The sequence below is a fragment of the Ipomoea nil genome, unplaced genomic scaffold (assembly GCF_001879475.1).
Source record: "Ipomoea nil cultivar Tokyo-kokei standard unplaced genomic scaffold, Asagao_1.1 scaffold0327, whole genome shotgun sequence".
Taxonomy (NCBI): Eukaryota; Viridiplantae; Streptophyta; class Magnoliopsida; order Solanales; family Convolvulaceae; genus Ipomoea; species Ipomoea nil.
Window position 1 is genome coordinate 1,702,557 of NW_017616755.1, and position 15,732 is coordinate 1,718,288.

At 36.2% G+C, this 15,732-nt stretch overlaps 1 protein-coding gene and 1 long non-coding RNA gene across 2 annotated transcripts; both read right to left on the reverse strand.

The window, feature by feature from the left end:
- Positions 1 to 249: 249 nt before the first annotated feature.
- LOC109171676 lies at positions 250 to 1,314 on the reverse strand. The gene is made up of 4 exons (XM_019320745.1): positions 1,309 to 1,314; positions 774 to 1,172; positions 426 to 692; positions 250 to 321 (listed from the first exon to the last, which is right to left on the reverse strand). Exons 1-4 carry the CDS (start codon positions 1,312 to 1,314, stop codon positions 250 to 252), a joined length of 744 nt encoding a protein of 247 aa, XP_019176290.1.
- Positions 1,315 to 1,347: 33 nt separating this feature from the next.
- LOC109171651 lies at positions 1,348 to 4,798 on the reverse strand. Its single transcript, XR_002052633.1, has 3 exons — positions 4,715 to 4,798; positions 3,656 to 3,658; positions 1,348 to 1,519 (listed from the first exon to the last, which is right to left on the reverse strand). It is a non-coding gene; the product is annotated as an uncharacterized LOC109171651 (long non-coding RNA).
- Positions 4,799 to 15,732: the final 10,934 nt, after the last annotated feature.

Sequence of the window (15,732 nt, forward strand, 5' to 3'; positions counted from 1 at the left end):
TAGACTTTTATTGATTAAACACAAATCACTAGAAGTATCCAATGATTTCTACAACATTTAAATAAATATGTTAAACGTTATTTACAAATAATTTAATTACGTTATATAAATAATTAAAATTTAAAATTTTAAATTTAGTTTTCTTACTCTTGATGGTATGGTGCTAAAATGAATTTTCGATCCTTCAATTGATCCAGGGCATGCAAAAGATATTGTGTGACCTCATCAGAATTCTTAACTATATTGTCTCTAGAAGTAGTCCTTGGAAAGAGAAATCCAATTGTCGTCACTCCAATTCTGTTGCACATCCGATGAAGACATCTACAACGTAGATAATTAATAAAAATGAAAGACTAAAGAAAAGTTTGTAAATATAAAAACATTATAAAAAATACTTACAACATAAATATTTGTATTATGGTCACATCAAGCCATTGTATCGTGAACATGTCTTTAATATCTTCAAACAACACGTGAATGAACTCCACATGTGAATGATGGAAGATTGCCTTCTCTAGGTCCACGTCAATGTAATCTAAATTGGACGGCAAGTATTTAAGATGTCTGGCCAATTTTTTGGATTCATCTCCCAAGTGCTGCAGTGTATCATCATCAACAAGAAGTGGTCGTAATTCTACAGTAGATTGATCCCCACTTTCAAAATTCATCATTGTTGTTTGTTTTGGATTTTCCTATAAATCAAAAATTAAAAGGCTTAATAAAAAGTAGAAGATATTCAAATCGAACAAAATATTAAAGATATTCAATATTACCTGAACGTTGTTTAATGGATCAATAGAATGACAACTGCTCCGAATTGGTGTGCCAACCTTTGGAATTGCTTGTGCATTCTTGATCATATTTTCTAGCTGAGACTGCATTATTTCTAACTTAGATTGCATATCTTCCATTGTTTGTTTTCTAATCTTTTCAGCCACTTTCTCATAAATTTTCTTCTCCACAATCTCCTCAAGATCACTAACTGAAACAACCCCAACTGATTTCCCACGACTTATGCTATCCGGTTTACCAAACACATCCCGGATTTTGGCGTGCACTCCAACACCTCTCACATAGCCACCGTACTCATTGGTGCCAAGAGCTGATGTCAATATATCATTTTGTCTGTTTGGTTGGAATGAGCCTTGACTTATCTCTTCACACTTCTCGACCTATTTCAACACGAACAAGATTTAAAATTTACATGTTAACTAACATTCTCATCAATAATATATATATTTAAAGTATTTGTATTACTTACATTTCTATCAAACACTCCCTTTGTTTTTTCGTTGGGAATGTAATAACTTCCATCTTCAGAATTTTTAGATCGCGCTTGAACCCAATCCAAACTACGATCATTAGATGCTATGGTCGATGTAATAGCAGCACAAGAAGACTGTGAAGACAATGGGTCGCATATCATCCACTCAGCTTGCATTCCAACATAGCCCCTATGTCCTAAAAAGTGGGGATGCTCATTTCGCGCTTGCAACTCCCTAAACTTTTGACTTTTGGCCTAAAAATAAAATTTATTATTAAATAGTAGGTTAATACTAATAAAGCATTTAAGACTAATAATAAAACATGATTAGTAAGCAAGTAAATTATGTAGTGTACCTTGAAATCTTCAGTTTGATGATTTTCTACAAATTTCTGCAATTGTTGTTCAGTCAAGAAGCTATATAACTCTACGGGAGAGCTATATATACGGTGCTTTTTGTTGATGAATTCACGCACCAATCTTGATTTGAAATCTTTCCAACATTTCCTCGCATGCTCCAAAATATTACATTTTTCTTCATCAGAGATATTAAACTCTTTCTGAATAACAACAATAAAATAACAAATAATTAGACCTTTCTAAACATTAACATATATAAAATGAAATAAAATTATTGTCCATGAAATAAAATTACCTTAAGATCATACCAAACCGTTTCTTTAACCCCGCTTGAGACTTGAGACCATTTATCAATGTTAATGTCTATGTGAGTACGAACCAAAATGCCAAGGTAATTTGAGTACGAACCAAAATACCAAAATGCCTATACAGGTTATCGAACTCAATTAACATAGTCACATCATCTGGCTTCTTCTTTTTCATTTTATTGCAAGTTGTAGCTCCTCTTACTTTACGCACTTTGTTAGACTCTGTTTGCCTTGAAGGCTCCTCTACCATTGGATCTGTGTGATCGTCGGCCCCGGCCATGAATTTGTATACTTGCACATGCATAAGATAACTATGTTAAAAAGAACATCTTATAAAATATAAACATGTTATAAAAAAAATAATAAGATTACATTTTAGAAATTATACTGTCGGATGGTCAATCCACAATCCTTCTTCATGATCAGTACGCATGTAATTAGTATCAATGTTATCTTCACCTAAAGCCATAGGTTGAATACCAATAGAAAATGGTGGGGTTTCATCTAATTGGTCATATTCCTCTTCATCCACAACATCACTAACACCAACAATACTTCTTTTGCCTTGTAAGACAATTGGCCACTTACTATCAATAGGATCAGAAACATAGAAGACTTGTTTAGCTTGAAATGCAAGTATAAACGGTTCATCATGATATCCTTGTCGACCAAAATCAACTAAGGTAAAACCCAAATCATCTACACGAACACCCCGCCTGTTATCAACCCAAGAACATCGGAATAGAGGAATCCTAAACACCTTATAATCAAGTTTTTTCCCAGATTTCATCAATGACTCCATAGTATGACATAGTAGCATCTACCAGGTTAGTATCTTTAGCACTAGAATACTCTCTTGATTGTGCTACTAATGTCACTCCACTATTTTGCACTATACTTTTTTGATCTTGACGTTTTGTGTAAAACGTATACCCATTAATATCATATCCCTCATAAGTGCTCACAACTAATCCAGGGCCATACGCTAACCACCTAATGGTTTCAGTGATATTATTTGGCACTTGAGATAACTCTTGCATCACTGTATCTTTGAACCATGTGATAAATGTACAATTGTGTTCTTTTGTCACCCACATTTCACCCTTAGAAGGATTTTGTTGCCTTATAATAGACAAGTGTTGTTCCAAATATGGATGAACCTCAGAAAGGTGCTGCAGTACGAGATAATGTGCTTGATTTCGGATTATTTGACTTGGGACATGTGTTTTAAACCCAATGGTACCTTTTCCTGTGAGTCTTCCCTCATGACGTAATTTAGAAACACCAATGGATTGAACATTAACCAAATAATCAGTACAGAAATCAATGACTTCTTCAGCGCCATAAGCTTCAATTATACTCCCTTCTGGCCGATATCGATTTCTAACATATCCTTTCAAAATTCCCATGTATCTCTCAAATGGATACATATACCTCAAGAATACAGGACCACACATTTTAATTTCCCACACCAAGTGAACTGTTAAATGCACCATAACATCAAAAAATGATGGGGGGAAATACAATTCAAACTGGCATAAAGTTATTACCACCTCAGCTTGCAAAGAATCCAACACCTCAGGATCAAGAACTTTACTACTAATGGCATTGAAAAAGTAGCAAAGCTTTGTAATAGCTTGTCTAACAAGGTTAGGTAATATGCCTCTAATAGCAATAGGTAACATATGTTGCATTAGCACATGGCAATCATGTGATTTCATACCAACTTATTTAAGGTCCTTCATTGAAACAAGCTTTTTAATGTTAGATGAATAGCCAGAAGGAACCTTGACACCATTTAGACAAATACAAAAACTTGTTTTTTCCTTTTTAGAAAGAGTATAACAAGCTGGAGGTAAGTATGCCCTCTTTCCTAATTCTTGTGGTGCTAATTGAGTCCTTATCCCCATTTCTACCATATCTTTTCTAGCTTTAATACCATCTTTCGTCTTACGTTGAATATTCAACAATGTCCCGATAATGCTATCACAAATATTTTTCTCCACATGCATTACATCAAGACAATGTCGAACAGATAAATGCTCCCAATATGGTAAATCCCATAATATAGACCTCTTTTTCCAAATACCCTTTTGACTTGTTTTTGAAGTTTTTCCCCACACATTATCAATGTTTTTGACTCTTTCATAAACAACATCCGCTGATAATGGTAAGCGAGCAACTCCAGTCTCAGATTTTCCATTGAAAGCTTTTTTCCTCTTTCGATAAGGATGGTCAATAGGTAAAAAGGTTCGATGACTTATGAACACAGTTTTCCTACTGTTGTTCAACCAAAGATCAACTGTTTCTTCTTCACAAACAGGGCATGCCTTAGCCCCTTTAGTAGTATGCCCTGACAAGTTACCATATGCTGGGGAGTCATTGATTGTGCAGAACAACATGGCTCGTAAAGTGAAGTTGGTTTGACTATGAGCATCAAATACTGTCACACCTTCATTCCACAACATCTTTAAATCTTCAATAAGCGGTGCCAAGTACACATCTATGTCGTTTCCTGGTTGTTTAGGACCAGATATTAACAATGATGACATGATGTACTTGCGCTTCATACACAGCCACGGAGGAAGATTGTAAACTGTTAAAAGAACTGGCCAAGTGCTATGGCGACTGCTCATGTTACCATGAGGATTCATTCCATACGTGCATAGTCCAAGCCTAAGATTTCGATTTTCAGCACCAAAATCAGGAAACTTCTTATTAATGTTCTTCCACTGAGGAGAATCGGCAGGATGTCTCAACTTTCCATCTTCTTTTCTCCCACTAGCATGCCATTGCAAATTCTTCGCATCCTTTGCATTTGCAAACAAACGTTTGAATCTTGGAATCACTGGTAGATACCACAACAACTTCGCTGGAGAACCTTTCTTCTGGTCACATGCATCATCAAGCCCTTTTCGTTTATAACGTGATGCTCCACACTTCGGACACACCTGCATGTCTTTGTATTGATTCCAATACAAAATACAATCATTTGGACATGCATGGATTCTTTCAATCTCCATACTCAACGGACATAACATTTTCTTTGCTTCATAAGTTGAACAAGGAAGTTCATTCTCATTAGGAAGCATGCCCTTTAAAAGCTCTAATAACTCCGTGAAACTCTTATCACTCCACCTATTTTTTTCTTTTACGGTATACAATTTAAGCACTGCCGATAACTTTGTAAATTTACTACATCTAGAAAACAAAGGTTTTCCAGAACTCTCAAAAAAACTTTCAAACTCTTGAGGAATTTCATTCAAATCCCCTTGCATATCACGCATTAATTCATCTAGCCGGTCATTGTCTCCATCATTTCCAACATTATCTTCATTACTTTGATCTTTCTCGACATTTTTTCTACAGTTTCTTTGATTTGTACCCTCACCAGTAGGTACAGTTTCACCATGCCATATCCACCAGTCATATCCTGGCTTAAAACCCCGACGTATCAAATGACTCTTAATTGGTTCAGAACTACGAAACTTTTTTAAATTTCTACAATCATAACAAGGACACACTATATAATTTTCACCAATTTGACTTGCATATTCCTCGACAATTTTTATAAACTCTTGAACCCCATGAACATATTCAAGTGTATTGCGTTTTTTATACATCCAACTCCGATCCATATCTCCTATAATTCATAAAAATACAATCCATAATTAATCTAAACTAAACTAAGAATACATATATTTCTTAAAAAAAATATTTATATACAAATCCATATAACAAAAACATATTTGTTATAAACATAATCAAATTCGTATGCATTTATATACATAATACACAAATTAATAAATTTAAAACATATTAATATTTAATAGGCTTACTTACTAAATTAATTTGTATAATTATAAATATACAACATATTTGTCTTTTTACTCTTTTGGGCAGAACATACTAATTAGATTATAACTTTTTTTTACTTTCGTAAAGTGTTAAAAGTTCGTGAAGGCATAACTTTTGACTCGGTTGTCTGTTTTGGACAATTTTTTTTTTTCAAATCGTGTATTTTTTCGAGATCTATCCACCGTAAACCGCCGAAGGCGGTTTGGCCCTCTAATTTCTCTAAAAAATGCTTCTTTTGCTCTTAAATTTTATTTTATTTTTTTGTAATTTCTAATATACATCTACATATATAGTATTTACATGGAAATTTATAAATATATTAAATATTATAATTCCTTAACACAGTAAACATTTTCTAACAAATATCATAACTTTGATTTATAATAACAAATAACAAATAATAATTATAACAAATAACAAATAATATTTATAACAAATTAATAAATTAAAATCATATATTAAATTTCTTATTAATTTATACTTTAATTTATAATAACAAATAACAAATAACAAATAATAATTATAAAAAATAACATATAATATTTATAACAAATTAATAAATTAAAATCATATAAAAAAACGAACCTGCGTGGGCAGCGGCGACGGCGTGGGCTGGAGACGACGACCGGTGGCGGCTAGGCTGCAGGCGACGCGGCTGGGCTGGAGACGCTGGAGACGACGAAAACCGGTGGCGGCTGGGCTGGAGACGACGACCGGTGGCGGCTGGGCTGGAGACGACGGCGATGGAGGAGTGGAGGACGACGGCTGCTCGATATGCTATGGACAACGGCGATGGTGGGTACGGAGACGACGAGCGGCGCCGACGACGAACGGAGTGGTAGTGGGGAGTTGTTTGGAGTGTTGGTGGGGAGTTCTTTGGAGTGGTGGAGGGTTTAATTTGTGTCGCGATTCTTGCTGCATCTGAAGACAATCCCGTAGAAGAAACCCTAATAATAGGAGTCCAAAGTTACACAATTTGGACGCCTATTGTTTGAGCGGTTTAATAATAGGAGTCCAAAGCTCTACAACTTTAGACGCCTATTATTTTACCTTTTAGACAGATTACTAATAGGAGTCCAAAATTGTACAACTTTGGACGCCTATTCATTTTAATATTAAAAAATAATAATAATAAAAATAAAAATTGGCATTTTAATTACAAAAATGCCACCGCATTACACTTTAGGAGTCCAAAGTTCTACTTTTGGACGCCAATAATACGATTTTATTGATATTTTCTGTACTAGTGACACATGCCTCCCAAGAAATACGTGAACCGATCACTCAGGTCACAAACTCCATAATCACGTCATGGCTACCACGAGGACCAATGCCGTACCTTGGTGACTAATGTCCCATACCATTAATCGTGCAATCCAGGTACAGCCACACACAGCACACCACAATAGGAATCAATCAACGGATCACAACGAAGATATGAAACCATACTCAATCAAGGAAAGGATCACAATACGACAACAACGATGATTAACACAAGTCATCATCCACAATAGGAAAGGACAAACAACACACACGCTAGCATTTAAACACCGAACTAGCATGCTTATCAAACGGGTAAACCGAACATAGTTCCGAAGAATACACAAGACTCATCACGGTTCAACGAATCACAATGTTGAACACTTGGCACGATTCAAGACACCAAAACCTACATGGATTCCTACCATATAGTTCTAGACATACGAAACATCAAGAAAACGCTCAAATAGTTCATCAAAAGAACATCGGGAAGTCAAAAGACCAAATACCGAGTCAAAAGAATCACGGGGAACAAATCCCCAAACACCAACATTTGTGTACCCGCGGGTGGGGCCACGGGTGGACCCCCACCCGTGGTTTCGCCTGCGGGAACCACGTTGCCCAACACTTGTACCCCGCGGGTGGGGGCGGCGGGTAGGCCACTGCTCGCCGTTCCGCTCGCGGGTACATGCCTGCACAAAAAATAATCCCTTCGCGGATTTTCAACACCAAGCTCAAATTCAATTCCAAAACATGCCAAATCTCACCAAATACAACAAAATGACTTGAATCAAAGGAATAGCCAAGCAATGGCATACATGAACCCTAATAACAAGCTCTAGATATGTATTTTCACAAGACAATGCATCCACACCCACATTTCATAGCAAAATCACATGTACAATCCAATAAATCATCATATGGGTAAGCAAAATAGATTTTGTAGAGCATGGGTTACCTCTTGAAGATTCAACCTTCACTTAACACACTACACAAAGCTCCTAACAAGGCTCCCTTTCTACACCCACTTCAAGAACACACCAAAAGATCATAAAGATTTCACCTTTAGAAAAAGATACCTTAGAAAACACTAGAAACACAAAAGAAGCATAGATTTTACCCTCCTAGATGCTCAAGAGTAGGAAAGGTGGAATCTTGGAGACAAACATTGGAGATCTTGATAACCCTCAACTTAGCTTGGGGAAAAAGCTAGCTAGATTTTTAGAGAGAAGGGAGAGCTTATGATTTGGAAAGTGTTTTGGAAGAAATGAAATGTGTCTCCTAGGTTAACTTGGAATACCATTACAAGGAAAATGTCTTCTTTACCCTTACTAAGACTAAAAGTGTAAGGGAACAAGGGAACTATTCACAAAGCTTTAGGTACAACACTTGACCTTGGGTTGACTAGTCAATTACTAGTCCCCGACTATTGAATTTTCAGGAATTTAAAGAATTAAATTACCAATTGAATTAGGATTAATTACTTAATTAATCCCTTAATTGAATTTGAATTTAGACGTATAGATACTGTTGTATCGAACTGGGTAAACAATATTTTGTGCCTTTTACTTCTGTTTGGATTAATTTCCGCACCAAATTCTTTCACTGATCTATTAAATAGTTTAAGACAGTGCTAAGTCAGTCACTCAAACAGAATCATACTGAAATATTATCTAGACAAAATATTTAACACAAATACAGAAATTACACAGTGATTAGTCCCCTCGCTGAATTGTAGGCACCTCTTTTGGGTCCTAAAACTTGTGTTATTGCTCATTTACATACCTTTCTTTTAATGCAATAATGCTCTCCCTATATATCTCATTCCTTGTGTTCTATATTTTATTAAATGTCCAGGGACACATGTATCTTCCTAGCTGATCATATTGGCTATACCTTCCCAGTCCTAGCATATCAACATATTTTGTGAAGAAGAAGGCAACTTTGACAATGGTGCATTGATTATTAATCAAACCTTTATGCGCTATAACTTGAATGCGGAAGCATATTTAACATTCAATCGCATGTAAATCAAATAAATCAACTAAACAATATTCATGATCATGGATTTTTAATTAAAACAAAAATAAAGATAAAACTTACTTGATTCAATTAGAGATGTAATCTCTAGTAGGCCGAATAAATCAAGAATTGCCTCACCTCTCTGATCTATATGCCTTAATTATCCCCTAACAATACGGACCCTAGAAAACCCTAATCACAAGAGTTTTCCTGGGTTGTGAAAGACGTAATGAGAAAAACCCTGACAGATTACTGCCCCAATGGTTGCTTAAATATTGTTGGCAGTATTTCTTAAATGCACCCAGAAAAAAAAATATTCTTAAAAGAATCCATAACCTTTTCTAACATACATCTTTTAACCCATATAAACTTAAATTTTAACAGAATGAGAGGGAAGAAATTTCATCAAGTAATTCCACCTTTATACATCACTAATCATCACGGCGAGTATCTTATGAAATTACAAACTTTATTATATGAATCAAAGTTAGAAATTAATCATTTCTAACATTGATATTTTTGGTGGATGAGTCGATGGAGGCTATATGTGCTCAAACAAAAATCACTAAAACTTCATTTCCGAAAATTGAAAGAAATTAAAAATTTCTTAGCTTTACTTGAGCTAGTGCACAGTGTTGTATGTGATTTGCATAGCACACCTACTAGAGGAGGCAAGCTTTACTTTAATTTGCAAAAAAAAATTTGGATGATTTTTTTTCTAAATTTTGTTGTGTATCACATGCATTCTAAGAATAGATTTTTGAATAGTTTAAGATTTATAATATTAAGTGTATTAGAGGTGATGAGTATCAATTTCCTAAATATTGTGAAAAAATGGGCATAATATATACATGAAACTTCTATTGTTTTTTTCTTTTGTAATTTTTTAATTTTTTTAATTTTAAAAATTTTTTTTTTTTAAAAAATAGAGAAGCTCATTCATTTAATCATAAGCTGAAACCATTACAAATATAATCGATGGAACGGTATACCATTCCTTATAATCAGACATAGAAACAATTTCCCTAGCAATGCTACGAAGAACTTGATGATTCACAGTCGGTTTCACAAATTTGAAGCTGAATTCGTTGGATGAACTTAACGCTTCTTTAATATCATTGAAGAATTGAGCAATGTAGTCAAGACTGACTTTGGTTGAAAAGTCTTCACACCACCTGAGTATATTTTTTTCGATCCATATGTCGTTCATTGCAATATATCCGTCGAGCTAAGCTGCAGATGCTCTTTTTCATTGTCATCTTTGTCAACCAGGATGAAGTTCACATACGCCATGACCAGCTAATATGTTTCACACTTATGAAAAAAAGAACTCGCAAAAAGAAATGAGAGGAAAACAAACTCGTCACACAAACGAGAGAAAAACACAGGAAAAAAAAATAGATCAGAACACAAAAGAAAAGAGAAGCAGCAGTACACCTCTTGAACTTTATTTTACGGATCCACTAGAATTAAACCACCTTGATGTGAGCCTAATCGTACATGTTTCTTTTGTTAGTTTGAATATATTTGTTGGGATTAAGTTCATGAAATTGATACTTTAGTGGCATATTCCCTTGTTTTATCATTTAGATATGGTTTACACTCGTTTTGAATGTTTTACGGTGTTTGTTAGTGTTTTGGAACCATTGTAGGTCAATTACAAAAGCAAGGGAAGTTCTAGGAAAATTTTGGAGCCAAAGTGGACCGAAAGGTGCGTACACAGAAGATTCGACGCGTCAAAAGTTTCCCGTAGAAATTTTGTTCGTCCGGTTGAAGACTTGACGCGTCGAGAATTTCTAGTACGTGTCCAAGGATTTCAACTGAAGGCTAGACACGTCGAGCATCATTTCAAAGCATCGAGACATTGCAGCAAGTAGCCGAGAAAACGATGCCGCAGTTAGACGCGTCGAGCTTGTTCTCAACGCGTCGAACGATTGGGATGTGCCAGGTCCAGTTTCGCGCGGAAATTTGTTTTTTCGTCATCAGCTTGGTTCCCGCTATAAAATACCGCCTTCCTCAACCCTAGAAGATTCAAGCTATGTTTTGGAGACAAGAAAGAAGAGAATTATGAGCTACAAGTTTTCTTGGGAGGAAAGAAGAAAGCTAGGGAGTTGTGAGAAAATCACTTGGTTTATATATTCTTGTTCTCTCTTTGATTATTTGTAAACTCTTTATTATTGTTATGGATTCTATCTTAGCCATGCGTGGCTAAGTTACTTTAGAGATTCTTGGGTAAAAAGTGTTTATGAACCTATGTGCCTATTTCTCAGATTCTTAATGTATTAATATTTGAGTTTTATACTTGTGTTGCAATTGTGAATTATATTGTTAATGCTTTTAATTAGTGGCCATAGTTACTCGGTTCATAGCTATCTTTGTGTCATAACGGGAGTTAGGCATAATTTATGGCACACACACAATTGCACTTAACTGTTGCACCTTGGGAGATGACATATTTGTTAAGGAATTAATTATTGATTATTGCACGTCGAGAGATGGTAGTAGTTAGGAATTTATTATGAATGCATGTTCTTATATTGTTGAGTGCTTATATCACGTGAGTGAATATTCACTTGTTTTAGGTTAAAGATTGCGAGAGTAACTATTTCCTTTGTTGCATTCTCACACTTGTTTAAACCCAGATTTAATATTGCACTTTAGATTGGCACTAGACGATTAAACACTTGAATCCCAGGAATCTCATTTTCTCTCTATTGTTTTCACAAACCTGCTACTTTGCTTTTAAATTAGTTTTAATCAACCATCCTTGTCTTTCGTTAGGATTATCTTCACCAGAATAGATTAGTAGCTAGTGCTTGATACGCCCCACTTCCCTTTGGATTGATAACTTGTTACACCGAGTAATTATTTATTTGAAAATATACTGCAACCAAATTGCACAGTTGCCGGGAAGTGGCGTTTAAGTATTGACATTAGTGATTTTTTTTTCTAGGAGTCTAATCCCTTTTTATTTTATTTTATTTTTGCTAACCGATAACAAGTTTTTTCCGTTGAGTTGTGCTCTTTTGATCTAAGAACTTGGTGTTGTATGTGTAAACGATCTTCGGGGAAAGAAGGATTATTGCCTTTGAACCTTGAGATCGAAAAGAGAGCCAAGTTTCTTAGAAAACAGGGAAGGATGGCCCAGAGACCAAATCAAATCAATTTGAACCTTAATGACGGGGATGACAATGGAGTTAATCAACCACTGCCAGTGGGGAGATCCATGTCTGACTAAATTGCTCTTGATGTTGAGGAACATGATAGCATCAATGTTACGGGGGTGGAGGCTAACAACTTCGAAATCAAGCCGGCCATCTTACACATGATCACTTCTGATGAATTTGGAGGGGCACCAACAGAGGATCCAAATGCTCATATCACAAAGTTCCTCCGTATATGTGGCACTTTCAAAATCAATGGAGTTCCTCAATAGTCCATTAAGCTCCAACTTTTTCCCTTCTCATTAAGGGATAAGGCTCATGGTTGGCTCATCTCACTTCCAGCCAACCATTTTGATACTTGGGAGCAACTGCATAGGGAATATTTTAAGAAGTTCTACCCAATTTCCAAGACTCAAAGGATATGGAGAGCAATTCAAAATTTTAAGCAATTGGCAAGTGAATCTCTCACTTAGTCTTAGGAAAGATTTAAGGATCTGAGGAGGTAGTTTCAACATCATGGGATCCAAAGTTTGGGATTTAATGATGGCCTTTTATGAAGGGTTGCTTGATAATTCAAGGATCTTATTTGATGCCTCTTTGGGTGGTTCATTCACAGTTTTGGAACCAACTTAAGCCGAAGAACTATTGGAGAAGATTGCTATGAATGGATCAACATGGTACTAGGAGGAATGCATGAGGTGGAGCAAATTTCCGCTTTGTCAGCCAAGGTGGACAATGCGGCTTCTTTGGTTCAAAAGCTAGCCCAATTCACTTTGAAAAATCAAACTGTGAGTTATGTTTATACTCCTCCTACTCCTTCTAGTCAAGTGTTGATGGGTGATCTTTGTGGTGGATGACACAATTTAGGAGATTGCCCATAATGATTCAAGTTCTCAATCCCCTATGGAGCATATTAACTTTGTGGGGTACAATATGCCACCACAACAGTCCTTTCAACATCAATGGGCCTATAATCCAAATTCCTCAAAGAACCACTCTGGTTTTTCATGGAGAAATCCAATGGGGGCTGCCAATCCCCAACATTTTAATAATAGAGGATCGACGGTGACCGCTTTTCGCTTACGGTTCTCATTTTGAAGCGGTGTCAAAAGATTGTGTTTGCACGGGTCGTGTGAAAAGATGGATGAAATGATAAACCGGGGAGTGAGAACCACCCCGAGTGTCGTACTCTAAGGAGTGATAAATTGGGAGTGTTGAGTGAGTGATTTGGTAAGGACTTAAATCAAGATGTGGCATTAAACAAGTTGAAATGGGTGAAGATGCCGGATAAAAGAAAATTAACAAAAATGAACACAAAAGAAAAGAAAGACGGGCTCAGATTGTGTGCCGATAGTATTGTGTAACTAGCTACGCCAAGGGTTAAGTTGGGCATCGTTGTTCTGACAATGGTCAAGAGAGATGTGTACTAATGCATAGCCATTTTGGTCCATACTCCTCCCGTAGGTAGATACGACACCCAGGTGCTCACTTATTCTACGAGATAAATAAGCAAACACCTCGCCTACACCTCTTTCCGGGCCTAATCCTCTCGGATCTCACACGGAAAATGCAAGGGAAGGAGGCTAGGATTATGTCTCAATCTCTTGACAATATAAACCTTACTAAACCTACAAGTGTGTGGTGCACTCACACACAAGAGTCATTATAAGCATTCCTCTTACAACAAGACATTCCAGCCAACAACAATCAAGCCAACAACAAGATCATAAATCAAATCAAGCTAAATCATCACAAATACAATCTACACAGCAATTCTTGCCCCTAGAATTTTAGCCAATCATTGTGAAGAGCAAGATCAAGCAATTTAGAAATAGATGAAACACAAGATTAAGCAATAAAGAGTAAAGATTAGATTTCACCCAAATCCAAGCAAGATCTCAATAATGGTGTAACACCCCACTTTTCTTAATCTTATTTACAGTTCTAAAACCAAAATTAATATAAACTAAGTAGCGGATAAACAACTTAATAAATAAACTAGTGGGAATGTCACCGCCACAACCACCACTCCATGGTGATTGCACAGGCTAATGATGGAACTAAATCAATAAACCAAACTAACATTCATATTACTTAACTTAAAAGTCATAAAGGTGAAAAACACCCCGGTGTCTATCATCGAACATACATAGCACAAGTCTACAATCCATCAAATAAACATCATAATAATAAAGAAAGTTTAGACTACTAGATCTACTAAACTAGTCTAACTCGATCATCTCTCAAACGCTGGGCCCACCTGAAAGGGGTTTTGCAAAACAACAAGTAGACAAGTAGGAAAACACCCGTTAGCACGAAGCTAAGTATAACCACACTCAACCCTGTAAAGTACTACAGTATATACTTTGGAAAAACATTTGTTCACAAACTCTACTCAAGCAATCTCAACACTTAGGCAACTTTAAGATACATCACAGACTTTCTATATGCTCGCAACCTATAATATTAACAGGCATGCTTCAACGATAAATAACTCATCAACATAGATACTCCAACACATATTTCTCATAACAAAACTCATCATAACGAACTCATGCTAACAAGCAATTGCATACTATCAATCAATACGAAATTATCTTCATGCTTTCAAGTTCTCATATGGCAAACTAGATATAAAAGACATCAAAATGCAACTAAAGCAATCATGCTCAATATACATTCTCGGTTAATCATTCTCATTATGCAATCTAGTGCAATACTATACTCAAATGCAATCTCGTGCAGACATTCTCATTGTGCAATCTCGTGTAATCATTCTCATTATGCAATCTTGTGCAAACATTCTCATTATGCAATCTCGTGCAATACTATAAGTATACTCATACACTCGTTTGTAAAATAGAATACTTTTCTGTGGAGGTTTCTTAGAGTCACAAAGACTCGCATTCTTTCTCTTGAGTCTCTTGACTCGATATCTTTCTTGCTCAAACTTTCTCATACTTCTCATTTCTCTTCTTGTGCGAGGCAGGTACTCCGCCGCAGTGAAGCCCTAGCGTACGCTGCAATCTCGTGCATCCGCCACATCCATAACTACAGAACCTCTAACTCGTGGGGAGGTAGGTCTTCACGAATCGTGAATGGACCTAACCGGCTCGGCATTCTAGCCGGCTACATACTCAACTCGCCCACAAAACCAATCTTGTCGTTCCAAAACTCATACTCTGTGGAATCAGGTATCGTACTTTTAGTGTGCACACCCCTTAACCAGGATTCCAAGCCTGCCGGGTAATCTCCAACCTCGTAACGTGGCAATACACCGCCTTACGTGATAAATCTGTCAGATCGCAATATCCGTTACTGTAACACCCCGTGTTACGATCTCCAAACCCGAAATTAATTATATAATTAATTCCGTCAAGAACAGTTAAGAAGGATTTAATTCCTGTTAATTGATTGAGGTGGCCCACGATGGATCATGAACCCTTGCCCAAATCCTTAGCCCAATATATATGTATAGGAAAATATATATATATAT

What these genes read in the sequence shown, in the direction of transcription:
- LOC109171676 (XM_019320745.1), bottom strand. An exon ending in ATCCATTAAACAACGTTCAG is followed by an intron (nt 693 to 773) that starts GTAATATTGAAT and finishes TTTGATTTATAG; the next exon opens with GAAAATCCAAAACAAACAAC. An exon ending in TCACGATACAATGGCTTGAT is followed by an intron (nt 322 to 425) that starts GTGACCATAATA and finishes TCTACGTTGTAG; the next exon opens with ATGTCTTCATCGGATGTGCA.